Source organism: Penicillium brevicompactum, assembly GCF_028827555.1.
Source record: "Penicillium brevicompactum strain IBT 35665 chromosome Unknown utg000006l_segment0_segment0, whole genome shotgun sequence".
In the NCBI taxonomy this organism is placed as follows: domain Eukaryota; kingdom Fungi; phylum Ascomycota; class Eurotiomycetes; order Eurotiales; family Aspergillaceae; genus Penicillium; species Penicillium brevicompactum.
In genome coordinates this window covers 6,144,645-6,160,988 of record NW_026623209.1, presented here as the reverse complement: position 1 = coordinate 6,160,988, position 16,344 = coordinate 6,144,645, and the positions used below count along the sequence as shown (strand labels likewise).

Below are 16,344 nucleotides of genomic sequence, written 5' to 3'. Positions count from 1 at the left end.
ACGTCGATGACATGTTAGAGTTTGGTGAACTCGACTGATGACATCAGATGACGTCGGCGATCGTGAAGACTCGAAAAAGTGCAACTCGAAGAGATCGACGCTATTGACTCTCAGAGAGACTAGCAAACACTGTTACACTGAGCAATCGCTGACTGGTGCTTGAACTTTTCCAGCCCCAGCTCCACCAATCCGAAACCTCCCCCTTGGCTGTTGATCTCGTTCGTTGCTGGGCAGAAATTGTCGACGTCACCTCCCGAGAGCTTCCTCCCGATCAGGAGAACTTTCCCCCCCAAAAGCAGCTTTCTCTGCAATCCACATCTGTCGTTGCTCCATATATCTTCCCCTGTGTCGATCCGGTTGCATTCAGTTCTTCCGTCACATCCCGTTCAGTGAGTGCTCCAAAAAAAAAAAAAAAAGATCTGCCCCCTCTTTTTATCCCACGTCACTACTGCGCAAGGCACTAAACCTTTGCTTAATTTCTTTTCTGCAGGAACATCTTCGATCCTGCATCCACCTTTCTTTCATCTCTCTCTCTCTCGACCTCGACCTCGATCTTGACTCCGTACCCCCTATTCCACCCGCCATGCATCGCACCTACTCTATGCGCCAGTCGCGCGCCCCGACCGCCTCGCAGATCGAGAGCCCTCCACCACCTCTGTCAACAACTAAGAGCGGAAGATGGCTGGGCAAGGGAGGCATTGGTGAGTGCCATCGCGATGCGATTGATGTGCTCGATTGCACGATTGACCGTTCGGCGGTTCGAGGGAGCCTGATTGGGCCGCTATCCGCCCACGTTCGGGGACCGGGAGTGGCCGCATGGGAGATCTCCTCTCGTCGGAAGTGATCGTCGCGGAATGAACAATTTTACTGACTGCAACTAGGACATGCTTTCCGTAAGAACGCCGCCGGCGCCTTCGGCCCCGACCTCGCCAAGAAGCTGTCGCAGCTCGTCAAGATGGAGAAGAACGTCATGCGCAGCATGGAGCTCGTCGCCCGGGAGCGCATGGAAGTCGCTGTACGAGGATACCAAGTCGCGTTTCATATATGAAGTATATGCTAATTGAATCGCAGCAACAATTGTCCATCTGGGGTGAAGCGTGCGATGAGGATGTGTCCGATGTAACGGATAAGCTCGGTGTGCTGATCTACGAGATTGGCGAGCTTGAGGACCTCTTTGTCGACCGCTACGACCAATACCGTGTTACCATCAAGAGCATTCGCAACATCGAGGCCTCCGTCCAGCCCAGCCGTGACCGTAGGTTCCCGCTCCGTGATATAACCCGTGAAAAAAGCACCCATGCTAATACGTCTACGCCCCCACAGGCAAGCAGAAGATCACCGACGAGATCGCCAAGCTCAAGTACAAGGATCCCAACTCCCCCGCATTGTCGTTCTGGAGCAAGAGCTTGTCCGCGCGGAAGCCGAGTCCCTCGTTGCCGAGGCACAGCTGTCCAACATCACCCGTGAGAAGGTCAAGGCTGCCTTCCAGTACCAGTTCGATGCTCTTCGCGAGCACTGCGAGAAGGTGGCCATCGTCGCCGGTTATGGAAAGCACCTCCTCGACCTCATTGACGACACCCCCGTCACTCCCGGTGAGACCCGTCACGCCTATGACGGCTATGATGCCTCCAAGGCTATCATTCAGGACTGTGAGGATGCCCTGAGCAACTGGGTGTCTTCCAAGGCTGTCGTCAAGTCCAGCCTTTCCACCCGCTCCCGCACCCTCTCTCAGCGTCACCGCTCCAACGTGAGCAAGAACCGCGAGGGCGTCGACCTCTCCTCTCAGGACCAGCCTCTGCCCGGTGACCGTGACTCCTGGCTCCCGGCTGACCAGCACCCCAACTATGAGGACAATGAGGACGGTGTCAGCACCATCGACGGTGAGGTACGAGGCCGCGAGGAGGAGCGTGAGCCAATCGCCGCATAAACGAAGATTGAAAACAGAAAGAAAACGAAAAGAAAAAAATCGACCTTTGACGAATCTGACGGCTGGATTTCCAGTGAGCTAGCGCTCGCCTGTCCCCTCCTTTCTCTGTTTGAATATTTCAATATTCCGCGCCTCACATATCCAATATATGTGCGTTTTCTATTTCCTGCGGTTTGATCTTCCATCACGCAATGTCTCCCAGCAGAGACTGCTCACATGTCGTGATCTCAGAGCCGTTGTTCGTGCTCGGGCAAGTCCACTTTTTTTCCCTCTGGTTCAAGTGGAGTTTTTCTCCCCGGAGTATGGAGATAGCCCTGAGATAGGGTTTGGTTCCTTTTTTTTACTTCTCATTCCCCTGCGTTTCCTTGTTTTCTCCCCCTTAATCGATGTAATACCATCTTACGTTGTCGTGTTTGAATCTTCTTGTGTTACTGTTCGAAAGGATATGGATAGTCCGGGGTAATTAACTAGGTGTTTTTTAATGGAATTGTTTCCTGCAGAGATCTACACATGCGCACATGTCCCATGTCGACATTGGGAACTAGGATTTACCAGGCGGAAGTATGCGCCTGCACCTGTTCGTACACGTAAAAAAGTAGCACAGCCCAAAAGGTCTTTGGACCCTTACCCCAGACAACTTGGGCCAAGAACAAAAAAAACCACTTGGTACGTCATTGGGTCGGTCCAATAGCCGTCGATCATAATGAGCCAATCGCTCCACGATATCACGCTAGACCTGGCCATGCAAGACGCCATCCGTCAATCATCTTGCACCTTAGTTAGGCTACGAACCTCGGTAGACACTGTAAACACTGCCTAATGCTTACGAAGGCCTCGTTGAAAGCAGTAATTCTCGAGATTGATTGCAAAGAAAGAAAAAAACACCGGTTTATAATTGCACGGTTCAACCCGGATAGGTAGCAAAGGGTGAACGAAAAGAGAGATCCCATCGCATCAAATCAAATAAAAGGAAACAAAAAGCAATTTCGACTTCCCCGAGTCATTTCCACAACACCCCCAGCTCACCATTCCCGCGCATCCGCGGGAATAAAGCAACATAGAACAAGCCTTCGCAGCACATGATCTGACCAATAATAATAAGGACGTAGAGAGGGGCGTAGAGATATAAGAGGCTGGACCGGGTGGGAACAATAGTAGGGCCCAGGTAGAGAGGTAGAGAGTAGAGAGTCACAGGTTGAGTAAGAACGAAAGTATCAGATCTGTAGTGCAGAGGGATGTAAAAGACCATCCCTAGAAGTCGGAGCAGACACGGTCGGGTCGCGCTAACGAGAAGAAGAGAAGGGTCGTGATATCGTCATCTGTCTCCCTCCCATACTCGAGTAGAATGGAGATGGGAGGACCGACAGAGTAGCAAAGATTGAAAACAAACGCAGAGATCGGAGCGAACGCCCTGAAGAAAGAGACCGCTGCAGAGATGATACACAGCAAGACAAAAGACAAGAAACGGGCAATGCAAGAAACGAATCAACGCTTGAATTTTGCGTTTACTCGTCAGTGCCAACGCCCTTTTTCTTGGGCTGGATATGTTTTTGTCTCAGTGTAGGCCCGCCAGTTTTTAACTCGAGGCTGGAGCTATCTTTAGGCGGAGCCGGCAAACGACTAGAGCTGGAGTCGTGTTTCTCGGTGAGAAGGTTTTTCAACCAGCGGTTCTCCATTTCGAGCTGGGCGACGCGAGCCTCCAGCGAGGCATTCTTCTCAGTTGTCTCGCGGACAGTGCGTTCAAGAATCTGCTCACGCTGCTTCTTCTTCATGCGGAAGCGAGCACTGGCGGCCGTGTTACGGCGGCGACGGTCCTCTTCCGCAGCACCGCGGACGCCCTCCTCTTGATCGAGGGCGGCGGCGATGCGGTCGCCGGAGATGGAGGTGCTGTACTTGGTGTTGCCCATCTGGCCGTTGGGCGGGGAGATGGACGAGGAGACATCGGATGGAGTGAGAGCGCCTGGTGCATGGCCGAGCTCGTCGGGTGCATATGGCACTGGCGGATAGATGGAGTGGGCTGAGTAGGGCATCATGTGTTCTGGGATGCTATAGTTGATGGATTTCTCCGGACCTGTTGGTGTAAGCGTCCCGTAGGAAAGAGCCCCAAGCGGGGAATGCAAATCATTTCTTCAAGATGAAGGGGGAGTTGGGGGATGTTTAAGCCAAGGGTCAGCAGGGCAGCTATGGCGTCTTGGGTTGCCATATGGATGCGGGATTGCGTGCTCGCTAATTGGTTTAGGAGCACCGACGGCGATCTCACACATCGATCGACCATCGCCCTGTGCAGCGAGCTTTAAAAAAGACTCCAGGGACAAAAAGGGAAGTGTAGGATGTATCACATCGGAGGGTCCGTTTTTTTTTAAAAAAAAACCATAAACCATATCACTCCGAAGGGTGACGTTTTGGTTGGAGAATGGATCAACCCCCCAAAGATCCAAAATCGAGGATTGCTGAAAACGAAGCATGCAGGACGATGGCGTAACAGATGCAACGGTTGGACAAAATAATAAATCATAAAAAAAAGGGCAAACAGAATAATTCATAAAAGGAAATCGAATAGCATCGAAGCTTGACACGTACCATGATAGGGATAACCTCGGAGGTCGAGGGAGCTGCGGTCGTCTTCTATACTATCGTAGGAGCTGACGGACAAGCCGCCCATGCCCTCAGTCTGATCGTAATCCATGCTCACGTTGCCAAACGGGACCAGCCCGTTGTCAGCGTCAAATGAGTACTGTCGAGTCTTGGCTGCGGGATCGTGGCGCGACATCAGAAAATTGAAGTTTTCGAGTTTATCAAAGCCAGGACCGGAAGCTGGTGGTTCCCCAGGCATGTTGAAGTAGAAGGAGAAGAAGGAATCAAGAATAAGAAATCCAAGAGTTCCGCCCCCTGCTTGATTTAGGGTTATGTGAGCGGAAGAGGGGCTTGTTCTCTTGACCACGGAAACCTCCAGATGAGAGACTGGGATTGCAGCAATCAGGATACAGATAAATGGGATTCAATAAATAAAAAACCCAGGAGAGAAAAAGGCAAATGACGGATTAAACCCAGAAGAGGCAGGAAAAAATAGGAAAAAAATCAGAAAAAGGGAAAAAGGAAATAGAGTAGGACGACGTATGGAAGAAAAGGCTTCGAAAGTTGAGTTCTCGGCCACGATCACCAAAAGGGCACTACACATTCATCGCATGCCGCGGCCCACTTGGAATAGAAAGGGTGTAGGACGAATGAGAAGCGCGGGAGTAATTGAAAGTGGTCAAAAAAGGGGAGGCAAACAGCGTGAAGGCTTGCGGATGTGGGAAGAGATGGCCCTAGTCGATGATCTGATAGAATGGAGTTATGTCGTGATCGCGACCTCTGGTTCGTCCGTCGGGATGTAGCCTGACCGCCCTTGGTCTATGCCTGTTTATATCTGTGGAAAGGGAAGAGAGAGAGGGAGGGAGAGAGGAGAGAAAAAGAAGTATATAAAAAAAGAACCAGTGATCTATGATTGATCTAGTACGGAGTATGAAGTAGAAGAAACAATGGGGATACTTGCGAGATGACCAAAGGTGAAGAAGAGGAGATGCCGTTGACCCCCCACTTACCGTATGATACCATTCCGGTAACTTTGAAGCTTTGGGACGGGCCCGAGCTGCCCCCAAATGAGCAACGCTTGGACCGTTATGACCAGTGGATACTGTAATACTCGGTACTAGCTCATTTTGGATTAGATGGTAATCTAAAATCCAAAACATCCGAGGTTCTCCACTGCGTCGTGACGCGGACCTGGAGACTTGAATTTCCCAACTATGACATACTGCTATGTCGTGATGTGCCTGTACATTGGACCTTCTCTGGACCTGACTCTGCTGACACTGACATGACTCGTCCAAGGACAGCTCCCCCCCCACCTCCGCAATGGCCCGACAGGTGTGATGCTGAGCATCTGCTCACAGGTACCGGAGTACGAATACAGATGACCTGAGGAATTCCGTCCCGGTCGCATCGCATCGCCTTGCAAGGCAGCGTGTGGAGCATCTCCCCATCTCAAAGCTAGAAAGCGCCGGCTTCATCTCCCTCGGAGAAACGACCATCTCTCGGTACTAGATCACACGAGTCGGCTTGGTGGTCAACATCACAAAGGACTGAATCGTGGAGCCCTACGCCAATCCGAACCGAGATAAGCTTCATACTTCAAGGAATTGGTCTGCGCCGCCAACGCAGGGGGGCAGATCCACTGTCCTCCGAAAGCACCCACGCTAGGGCTCCCTTCCCAAACGTCTTGCGTGCTTGTCGGTGGCTCGCCGATGATTCCGCCATCGACGAAGTGGCTCCCGCCAGGCGCTTCCGATCTTGTGGTTGGTCCGTCTGAAAACGCCGCGTGCTCTAATCCTAGCCGTGCCGAGACGGAAAGGTGTTCGAGGTCGTACAAGTACAAGTACTGCTTGGACCTCTTCGGCCGGCTTGCTCCATCTTCGATCGCGCCTCGGAGAGTCGCCATTCATTGACTTGGCGGACGCCTCTGCGATCCGTTCTGCACTCGCCACCACGTTCCGCGGAGGGAAATTTGACGAGATTTCTGAGGCGCGACTGGCGATGCTAGCTCCTGCCTCCGAGGGCAAGGTCTTGATTCCCGGTTAAGTGGGTTCGCGGCAGCGAATACTGGCCCATCCTCTTGGTTTTTCTAGGCCTGGCTTCGGAGCTGGCCGCAGAGTCCAGCGTACCTTTTTTGCCCCCTCTCCGACCGTGAGGACGTGGGTGCTGTGGGACTCTGAAGAGCCTGGCCATGTGTAGGCCTTCGGTTCTTCCGAGAGAAATTCCTATTGTAGCTTGTCGCATAATGGCGGGTAAGATGAAGAAGGCCGCCCGTGTCACGTAAAGCCAGGCTGATGCCCAGTATTTGTATTTCTGCTCTTCCCAGGGGGTCCCAGGGGGTCCAATTTTCAGCCCAATCTGACTGGTTGCTCCCAAGTCCCTTATCAATCTCGTGATATGTCGAGATTATCAAGATACCTGTCGAGATTAGCCCAATTGTCCAGATATGGTATAGAGGGCTTGGAACTGATTCACCGCACGAGATGATTTAAGCTTATCTTCACCTCTGGAAACACTGAAAAGGGGAAGGAAAGGGGCGTTTCTAGAAGGATTCTAGTTCTTGATCGTCGCCTTCATATGCAAGGAATTACCCCATACTAAAACGTCTTCCCCAAATTTGCAATCCATTAAAGTTCTTCTCTTTATACTTTCATCATCTCTCCGTATGGTGTACACTGTCCATATTCGAGATGACTGAGGTCAGTTGTAGATCCAGGGACTCAACCCCGCCAGGTCCACCAAAGTACCCCAGAAGAAACGGAGTCCGACAGTGCCGACATCCCGATTATTCAGATTCCGATTGTTAAGCAGGCATAATTTTTTCCCTTCCCTGACACTTCGACCTGATATCCCAGTGAGATCAAATTAAGAAATAGTGATCTTCCACTAGCTCCTCGCCAGCGCTACTTACCGCTGGGCGAGTTTTCACAAAAGTCTTGGCATATGATCTCAAGTGGCGGATCCCCAACAGCCGGCTCTGGACGCCTCTCGCCTCCAGAACACATCTAGCCATGGACTCGGGCTTGAAACGGCAGCATTCCAGGGTAAGTTGAGCTTATCGCTTCGCATGGACCTCTCCCCGCGGGTTCCGGCGCAAACAGCCGCTGATCGGGGCGTTCAGGCTTGTGAGATGTGTCACCGGAAAAAGACAAAATGCGAGATCGATAGGTCAAGTACAACTTGTATACAGTGCATACGCCGCGGAACTCACTGTGTTTTCCCTACAAAGCAAGAAAAGCGCGAAGATCACCAAGGGTCCGGCAATATCCATCATCCCACTATGCAATGAACCAGGAGCTAATATGATGACAGTGGCGATGACTATGTCCAATCTTTGAAAGAGCGGCTGGTCAGAATCGAGTCGCTGTTGAAAACGGCAGGTATCTTGCAAGAAGGCGATGTTAGCGACGACCTTTCTGATGATGAAGACGATGCGGACTGTGACATTCCGTCCCCGTCAGGTCCACCGACCCGACTTGCAGCATCTTTAGCGACGAAATGTGGAGACCTTGAGGGGACGCCTATCTTCCGAGCAGACGAACGAGATGACTCTCGTTATTTTGGTAAGATACTACAAGTATTTCATGTATCAACCGAGGCTCACGGCAATTAGGGAAATCATGCTCGCTATCAATTCTATCGCGCACAGGGATAGAGTGGATCAAAAGCAAGACAGGCGACGTCAGTTTCTTGCGCATTGTGTCGCCAGACTCTATTCACGACAATCCGTGGAATCAATGGCGCCCAGATGTATTCCACGACCTCTTTGCGTCACAGGTCTTCAAGCCTCTACCATCAAGGTCTGAGGTGTTTTCTCTTATGAAGGACTTTTTCCGGACGGCCAATCGTCTCTTTCCAATCTACCTTGAGTCGTCATTTATGAAAATGGTTGAATGGCAATATACCCAGCAGACGTGTGATGACGCTGCTCGTTGGGCCAGTATCAATATGGTCATTTCCTTGGCTTATGAATATCGATATTCGAGTCGTCACAAGTCAGAGAAAGACAAGGAAAGAGCTGAATTATACTTCAAGAACGCCATGTCGGTCTTCACGGAGTTAGCACTGAAGCGCACTGATCTGCTGAGTATACAGGCATTAATCAGCATGGTACGTTTCCCTCGGTCTTCCTTATGCCAGGCTCTAATGATTACAAAAAGGCGTTCTTTCTTCGTGGCAACTCTGGCACCCAGTCGGCTTTACCTCTCATAACTGCAGCTATGCGATCTGGTCAACGTATGGGTCTCCATCGGGACATCGCTAGGCCAGACCTTAGTCCAGCTGCACAAGAAGAGAGGCGACGGGTTTTTTGGGTCGCTTTTGTGATTGACCAAAGGTGAGAGCAAAATTCGTACACCTCGTACGCTCTAAGCAATCACTAATATCATGTCAGCACATGTTTACGAATTGGAAATGCCCCATCACAACATCCGGATGATTTTGACGTCCCCCTTCCAGAAGAGATGGAGAGTGATAGGCTTGATGGCTCTCCACACAAAATCACATTCTTCCGCCAAATGTGCCGAATGTCCGTCATAAAAGGCCGCATATACAGCCGGCTGTACTCTGCCAAAGCACTACTGCGTCCTCCAATTGAGATCTACAGAACTGTGAAAGAGCTACACGCAGAGCTCGAGGAGTGGAATCTCGACTCTCCGCCCCTCAGCGAACATCAAGTGAAAATCGACGAACGCGATTTCTTGTATGGATTTGCATCTCTCGGCCTACGCTTTGTTTATCACAATGCCCTCATCATGATACATCGGGTGCCATTATTCATTAATTACATAGTAACAGCCCGCAATGAGCCAGAAAGGCTTCAGGCCCTCAGCAAAGCACATGCAGCAAAATCAGGAGCTATTGGCACACAGTCTGCTCGCGACACACTAAAACTCATCAATAATATGCCATGGGGAGACATTGCATGGACATGGTAAGTGAAACAGTCCTCTCACAGTTTCTGTTCTCCTTGGCTCATCACTCAAAAATCAGGTCATTGTTATACTATGTCTTCTTAGCAGCAACCACGATATTCTCGGCCATCCTACGGGACACCCGCCATCCTCACATTCAAGCCGATCTTCAATCCCTCACCATGGCCTCGACCTTCTTTGCAACACTCACCCCAGGCAGTGGTCCAAACAACTACGCTGGGTTCATGACCCGCATGAGTGCCACTCTGGAACGCATTGCTCGAGTCGTAGTGGAAAAAGACGGCAAGAGAGCAATTGCATCGATCGAAGGCAAGGAGCAAAAGTCCGTTGGCAAGAAACGACGCAACTCTCTTACTACACATACCCCGAGACAATACCAACCCGCCAACCCCCATCTGTCAATGCCTCCTACTGCCTCATCAATCCAGGCCCCAAATACCAATCAAATGAACATTGGAATCCCCGACACCATGGAAGGCTTCCCACCTGTCAACTCATCCGGCTACGTGGTACCCATGAGTCCAAGCTCAGCCCTAGCCCCGAACCCAGAGCAACAATTCCATAGCCAAGCAGCCAACTCCGCCCTCCCTGTCCACATACCTGCATGGCAGCTATCTCAAGACTTTTCCACGACCCCAAGCACTGCAATCCACTCCCCGGAATCCTTCAGCAGCACCAACCCGATACCGGATTTCTTCCAAGTTCCCATGTCTGGGGACTGGGACTACAGTGGAAATCTGTTTGCCGGTCTCTTCCCGACAGAGTACAATTTCCCACCGCCTCATCCCGCTCCGGCAGATGCATATCCGTCCATGCCGATTTTGTCGGCTGAGTCGTTTATGACCGGTGCGCCGGCTGCGGATGGTCATACGGCCCAGTCTGCTGGTTTAGATCCTCAGAATTGGGGATATGGGTTTGCAACTGAGGGTCAAGAGGACGGATATCAAGGGTCTGATTCGGCTTGGTCAAATGGGTTTTTGGGACTATTCTAATGTGAACAGCCTGTGTTTGTTCTCTGGATGTTTTTTTAGCGCAATTGAGCTTTTATCACGGGTATTTACCTAAACATACGTTTGCCCTGTACATGCACTGCCCGGGTTGGTAGTGAAACTGCCTACCCGTGGACTCGACTACCTGCCCAGGTGGGAATACACATCAGAAGTGTCCACGGGTATATAGTAGATCAGCCCCTCGTGGAGCCCAGGGCTTGAGTCCGATATCCAATTACAGTCACGAGTTCCAGGATTGCAGATTCCGCAGTTCCAGCTTCGACCCTCCAGGGCCTGTATCGTAGTGGGTACAAACAAACCAAAAAGAAAGGAAGGAAAGCAAAAAAAGGATAACAAATTCAGCTGGACATCGGGACTAGGATTCGAACCCAGTACTTCGGGAAGGAAACTGACCCAACAGATGGAGAGGATTGGGCCCTTTGGGGATTAAGCTGGCGCGAAATCAGGACATGCGACACCTCACCCAGCTGGTATTTGTTATGCCAGGGAGCCCTTATTTGGTCTTTTGACTGGCAATTCTGCCCAGTACTTCTGTTTGTACGTATTTCTCTAAGCTAAGGATGTACCCTAGATTGATATACTCATCTACTACATCTGGATATCAACCTAAGCTCGACTACACGCAGGGAGTTAGCTTAAGGTGTCCTGTACTGTCCAGAGAGGGCCCACAGCTGAGCAGAAAGGGGACTGCATAGGGCTTGAAATGATAGTAAAAGAAACCACAAAGGGTCCACGGGTAGATTCATTCAATGAATGGATATGACGATAAGAATGATGTAGGTATAACCTTGCAACAACGCCTTATCCGGGATAGCCCTGCGCCATCCTTCCCAATACCAGCCTGCCCTGTCCCCAAACCTCCCAAATAATCATTAAATAGATATCAAAGATCAGAAAACAGAAGCTGTGAGTGCTCGTACGGCCTCACACCACACACCATTCCCTAGCTGAGTACTGCCGTCCTTCTGGCTAAGACCTTTGCCGAGAATGCTTTGCAGTTCTTTGTCAGAAAGACCAGACTTGTTCCCAGTGCCGAAGCCGTATACCTTGGTTGCCAATACCTCAGTAATGAAGTCAAGGGAGCCGATACTGCTATCCGCAGCGGACTTATCAATGCATGTGCGAACCATGAAGTCCACATCGATTCTCTTGGTATTGTTGTTCTTCGGGAGGCTTTTGCGCTTTGATGATGGGGTATTGATGTTTCCAAGTAGCGTACAACGCGCGCGGAGAGAGAGAGAGCCGTCCTCAGGCTTTGACAAAGTGAGACGAGTCACACCACAGAACTCCAGCATGCGCGCCTCATTTTCTAGACCGACGGTGTGGTCCCACGCGCTTGAGATGAGCCCTAGCACCTCTTTGGGTGCGACAGTAGATTGCTGAACGGTGGCGAGGTAGCGCTGCAGGGAATCTAGAACCAAAGATGCAATAGGTGAAATATTCGCTTTCTTTTGGGAGGTCAATTCGAGAGGAGAATTCTTCTTGTCATCTTGGCCACTGTTCTTGGAGGAAAATGCCCCAGGGTAGAATTTCAACTGGAGTTGGTCGCGATAAGCCATCTTTAGCAATGGACCAACTGGTGCCTCGGTTGGGGCTTCAGCCGAGATTATCGACCACCCGGTTTGGCGCTCAATTCGTTGAACAGAAGCTATTTTTCAAGTCAGCAATGAGGGCATGTAAATGTGTTCTAAAAAGCAACCGACCTTTCAGTTCATTGATCTCCCGAGCACTCCAGCCACGACATTTTTCTGTCACTTGCTCCGCCTCCTGGATTTGAGCCAAAAACTCATCTCGCATCTCAGCGCCCGTCTCAATAAGATTCGTCTTCTGCTGGACTTCTGCTTGTAGCTGTTCAAGCTCTTGCTTCTTGGCTGCAATCTCGGCGTCAGTGTCAGACAGCTTTCCACGCGTACTGCGTAATTCATCCTGGTCGCAATTTTCCATCTCTTCGACCAATTGCTGTAGAGTGCTGGCTTCTTCTTCAAGAGATGCGTGTTTTTCCACTAGAGTGGGTACATTGCTGTTCAGGAGCTCTTCGCGTTCGATGAGCAGCGCATCGTCTGCCTTCATGTCATCCACGTGCCGATTTAGCCCTTCCTTCAATCCCTCGAGAAGTTTCATGCGCCATTCGTACCACGTGGCCTTGCTAAGCAAACGAGCATGGGTCTTCACGTTTCGGAACTGGTTGTCCATGATCAATCGGATATCAGGCGGAGCATTGACATACTCTTGGAAGAGTGGCGGATTTTCGGCAAACGTCTCAGCCTCGATGGAGCGAATCACTGTTCGACCTTCGGAGATATATGACTTGAGCTCCCGGCATGACTATAACGGTGTGATCAGTAGATATAGACGAGAAGAGCACAGCCAGAAAGAACTTACATGCTGGTATAGCTCAAGCATTGGCACAGTGCAGAATCCTGCTGCCACACAATCCTCAAAAGTGATAGAGCCCGGCTTGGGTAGATTCTCCCCTGAAGCTCGGATGAGTTTCTTAGTGGCACTCCCGGGAGCAGTTGTGTGCCGCCTCTTCGTCGTGGTCAGTTCCATGAAATGGATATTGGTCATTTTCAGGAAATCCTGCAATTCAATGGGCTCCACTTCCACCGCAGAGTCCTCAACGGGGGTTTCAGCATCCTCTTCGGGTTGCTGAGGATCAGATTCAATGTGGAGAGCGTCAACTCCATTCTTGAGAGGGCTTGTAGAGGTCTTGGGGGCGAGCGAATCTTGCGACGGCGTGGTGCTACCCTTGAGAGGCGATGAGCTGGCTGCTCTGCGGACAGGGGACAAGATTGAGCGGCGCGTATTGCCATAATTTGCCGTTGGCGCCGGCAATTTGACACCCTTGACTGGACTGACATCGTGGCCACGCAGACGTTTGGGGGAATTTTCAACTTCATCTTCGTCGAAGTCAAGTTCAGCGGGGCGTTTGCCAAGAATTCCACGAGCTGCCCCAACATGCAGACTCTTGCGGCTACCTATTCTAGACTTCTTCGGACTGAGGCTTGAGATCATATCTTTGAGACTCGGTGTTACACCTTTGTCCGACTGTGCCGCCGGTAGGTGACCATCTTCTCTGAGTTCCTCTTCCTCGCGATCCCGCTCTTCCTCTTCTTGCATTTGTACCGGGTCTTCGAAACGGACACCGGACTGAGGTTTTTCCTGGGGAACGAATTGCGGTGAGCTCTCGCCGAGCGATTGGCGTTTGTCAAGCAAAGCTGCCACGCGAGGAGACCCTAGACCTTCCTTGTCAATTCCGAGACCAGAAGAGCGGCGACTCTCGCGGGGCTGGAGTTTGAAAAGCGGCGTAGATTCCCCGGTGAGTGCGTTATGTTCAAATAGACTCTTACGGAGAGACTTGCGCTTGTCTGCTGATTCTCGAAGTTCTTTCCTGAATAACTTCTTGGGAGACGCAGACCGGAAAGAAACATTGCTAGACGGCGGTGTCTTGCTGGGAGTGGTTGGTTTCACTTGAGGAGTGGATTGTTTCGGGGGAGTCAATGCTTTGGTATGGGGTGACTGATGTTGGTGAGGTGACTTGGGCGCGCTCGATGATCTCCTGCTGGAGCTGCGTCGCGAGGTTCTAGCCGGAACAGATTCCAGACTAGGGCTTCCACTTTCAGATGCCACAGCAGCAATCTGGTAGGCTAGAGGTGACTTGGCGGGCGATTTTGCAGGAGATTTTGCAGGAGATTGTCGAACTGTGTCCTGGAAAGGCGAGCTATTCAGCTGCCCGGAGTCGGTTTCAAGTTCCATGACCATCTTCGCGTGTACCTTGTCGTTGGCATCGATCCCTGACTGCAAGATTCCACCGATAGCACCGGTCATCTCCATCTCCATTCCGTCTTCAGAGTTGGTGCCTTGATCGCTGTTCGCATCATCATCAACGTTGGGGGGCTGAGAGGGACGGTTGCCCAGGATTTGGCCGACAGCCGATGTAAACTCCATCGTCATCCCTTCATCGTCATTCTCGTCGTCATTATCAAATTCCTTTGATGGGGAGTGCTGCTGTGCGATGCCGCCCACAACATTTGTCATTTCCATTGTTTGATCGCCGAAATTAGATTCATCGGCGGTAGACCTGCGGCGAGCCATGCTCTGGCGGTGACCAGGAGATTTTCCCAGAATGCGCCCTACAGCATTTGTCACGTCCATGCTGAGGTCTTCGTCTTCCTCGTAATCGTCGGATTCCGGCATTGCTGTGGGATTGGTAGTTTGATGTGGATCCATGTTCTCCTGGTCATGCTTTACGCTGATATCGTCCCAGTCAAAGCTTTTCCTCTCGCCCTTCTTGATCCACGGCTGGAAAGCGCCAGTAATCTCCTGGTCTGCAATTTCCATTGACATTTCTCCGTCTTCGTCAATTTCAGTCCCGGCTTCCTGTGCAGCTTGACGCAAGGCTTCGTTGAGTCTACTACTGGAGCTGGAGCTGGAAGTCGCATCTGAGTGGGCACTGACGCCTGACCTAGAAGTCATATCATCCATACTCATTGCAGTACTTTCGGCATCGAATCCATCGTCCGAGTCCGAAGAGTTCCCATCATCTTCTTCACCAGCCATGCTTTGGACTCCAGTATCTTCACTTCCTACTGAGCTGCCACTGAATGGGCTAGACGACATTTCATGTTGGCCTTCGTCGCCATTGCCAGATGATTGGTGACCTCCCCTGATCTGGTTAAGATCCTGCGTGCGCACAGGCGAGAATCCAAATTCTGAGTCTGCCGGTGAGGACGGATCATCCTTTTCGGGCGATGGGGGAGCGGGCTGGTTCTGGGCGTTTGCAGCAGCAGATGCGCGTCTCGTCGAGTTGGCGGCCGATGATGCTGTGGAGTCATCGGGGATCTCCACCACATTCCACGTGTGCAGTGTAGCTTCGGGGGCAAAGGACACCCTTCGGTTTGCTGAAAAGTGTTGTTAGTATTGGTTTTTTCAACGTGATAGGACAAAGACTAACCCATTGACTTTCGTCGAGCTTCGCGTTTCTCTAGGATGTTCTGACGCTCGCGATCTTTGCGCTCCTTATCGTCTCGTTCTTTGGTAGCAGCCATCTCCTCACGGATAGCAGATGTGGCATTGAAAGTATCAAATGGGTTGGCGGTGTCGTCATTGTCGTCGAAACCAGTAGCCGTCGCGGGGGGTTTGGTGTCATTTCGAAGTCAATCAGGAGCCCCTCCTTTCCCTGCTCCTCCGAGCTTTCTCCATCCATTGTGCCGTCGTGGCTCTGCGGTTTGCCACGAGCGGGCGTGCGCCGGCGCGTTTCCTCGAACGACGGGATGTTCCGCACGGGAGACACGGGAACAGTAGGCTTGAGGATGGATTTTAGAGGGAATGAGGCCGTAGACTAGACAAAATTCCACGTCAGAATAATTTCGCGCGCGCATGCGCGCATGGAGGGGTCGAAATGATAGCTACCTGGCGGCGGTTTCCGTTCGAACTTTGAAGCGCATCGAGGCCACCGGGGCCCAAACTCTTGCTGCGGGACTTCTTGTCTCTTATGGCGGATTTGGAGCTATTTGCGAAAGGTTGGGTCCCTCTCAACTCCGCCGTTGAATTCTCCTTGTCCAGGGCGGACATCATCTTCGACCGCGGCACATGAGCGAGAGACCGACGAGATCGCGGTCGGGAAGCCGCGGAGTCTGCTCGGGTTGTCATGTTGGGCGATTAATTCGACGCATTCAGTGAAATGATCTGAGTCACAGGACCAAAGTCCAAGAGTGATAGGGGTCGAAGAAGGCGCCGGACATTGGTCGATCGTCGGGCTTTCGACTCGGAGTTCTTCTGCAAACTATGTAAACAAACACAGAAACCGCGGCGGGGACATGCTGACTAAGAACTCATATCAGATAAAACGTTTCGTCTCAAAGTTATCTACTCCCCATTTACTCCAGGTGTCTTATGC

At 51.3% G+C, this 16,344-nt stretch overlaps 4 protein-coding genes across 4 annotated transcripts; 2 read left to right on the top strand and 2 right to left on the bottom strand.

The window, feature by feature from the left end:
- Nucleotides 1-583: 583 nt before the first annotated feature.
- On the top strand, nt 584-1,927 carry N7506_010552 (Eisosome component PIL1/LSP1 family protein; the record flags this gene model as incomplete). The annotated part of the gene is made up of 4 exons (XM_056959845.1): nt 584-701; nt 882-1,015; nt 1,072-1,259; nt 1,324-1,927. 4 exons carry the CDS (start codon nt 584-586, stop codon nt 1,925-1,927), a joined length of 1,044 nt encoding a protein of 347 aa, XP_056809235.1.
- Nucleotides 1,928-3,432: 1,505 nt separating this feature from the next.
- On the bottom strand, nt 3,433-4,760 carry N7506_010551 (bZIP transcription factor; the record flags this gene model as incomplete). The annotated part of the gene is made up of 2 exons (XM_056959844.1): nt 3,433-3,998; nt 4,508-4,760. 2 exons carry the CDS (start codon nt 4,758-4,760, stop codon nt 3,433-3,435), a joined length of 819 nt encoding a protein of 272 aa, XP_056809234.1.
- A 2,808-nt stretch (nt 4,761-7,568) lies between these two features.
- On the top strand, nt 7,569-10,427 carry N7506_010550 (transcription factor domain-containing protein; the record flags this gene model as incomplete). Its single annotated transcript, XM_056959843.1, has 6 exons — nt 7,569-7,756; nt 7,814-8,064; nt 8,115-8,611; nt 8,662-8,837; nt 8,895-9,434; nt 9,494-10,427. The coding sequence occupies 6 exons, from the start codon at nt 7,569-7,571 to the stop codon at nt 10,425-10,427; spliced, it is 2,586 nt and encodes an 861-aa protein (XP_056809233.1).
- A 908-nt stretch (nt 10,428-11,335) lies between these two features.
- N7506_010549 (kinetochore-microtubule binding complex subunit SPC105) lies at nt 11,336-16,097 on the bottom strand (the record flags this gene model as incomplete). The annotated part of the gene is made up of 6 exons (XM_056959842.1): nt 11,336-12,093; nt 12,149-12,770; nt 12,828-15,346; nt 15,400-15,496; nt 15,565-15,786; nt 15,858-16,097. 6 exons carry the CDS (start codon nt 16,095-16,097, stop codon nt 11,336-11,338), a joined length of 4,458 nt encoding a protein of 1,485 aa, XP_056809232.1.
- Between the last annotated feature and the right edge of the window lie 247 nt (nt 16,098-16,344).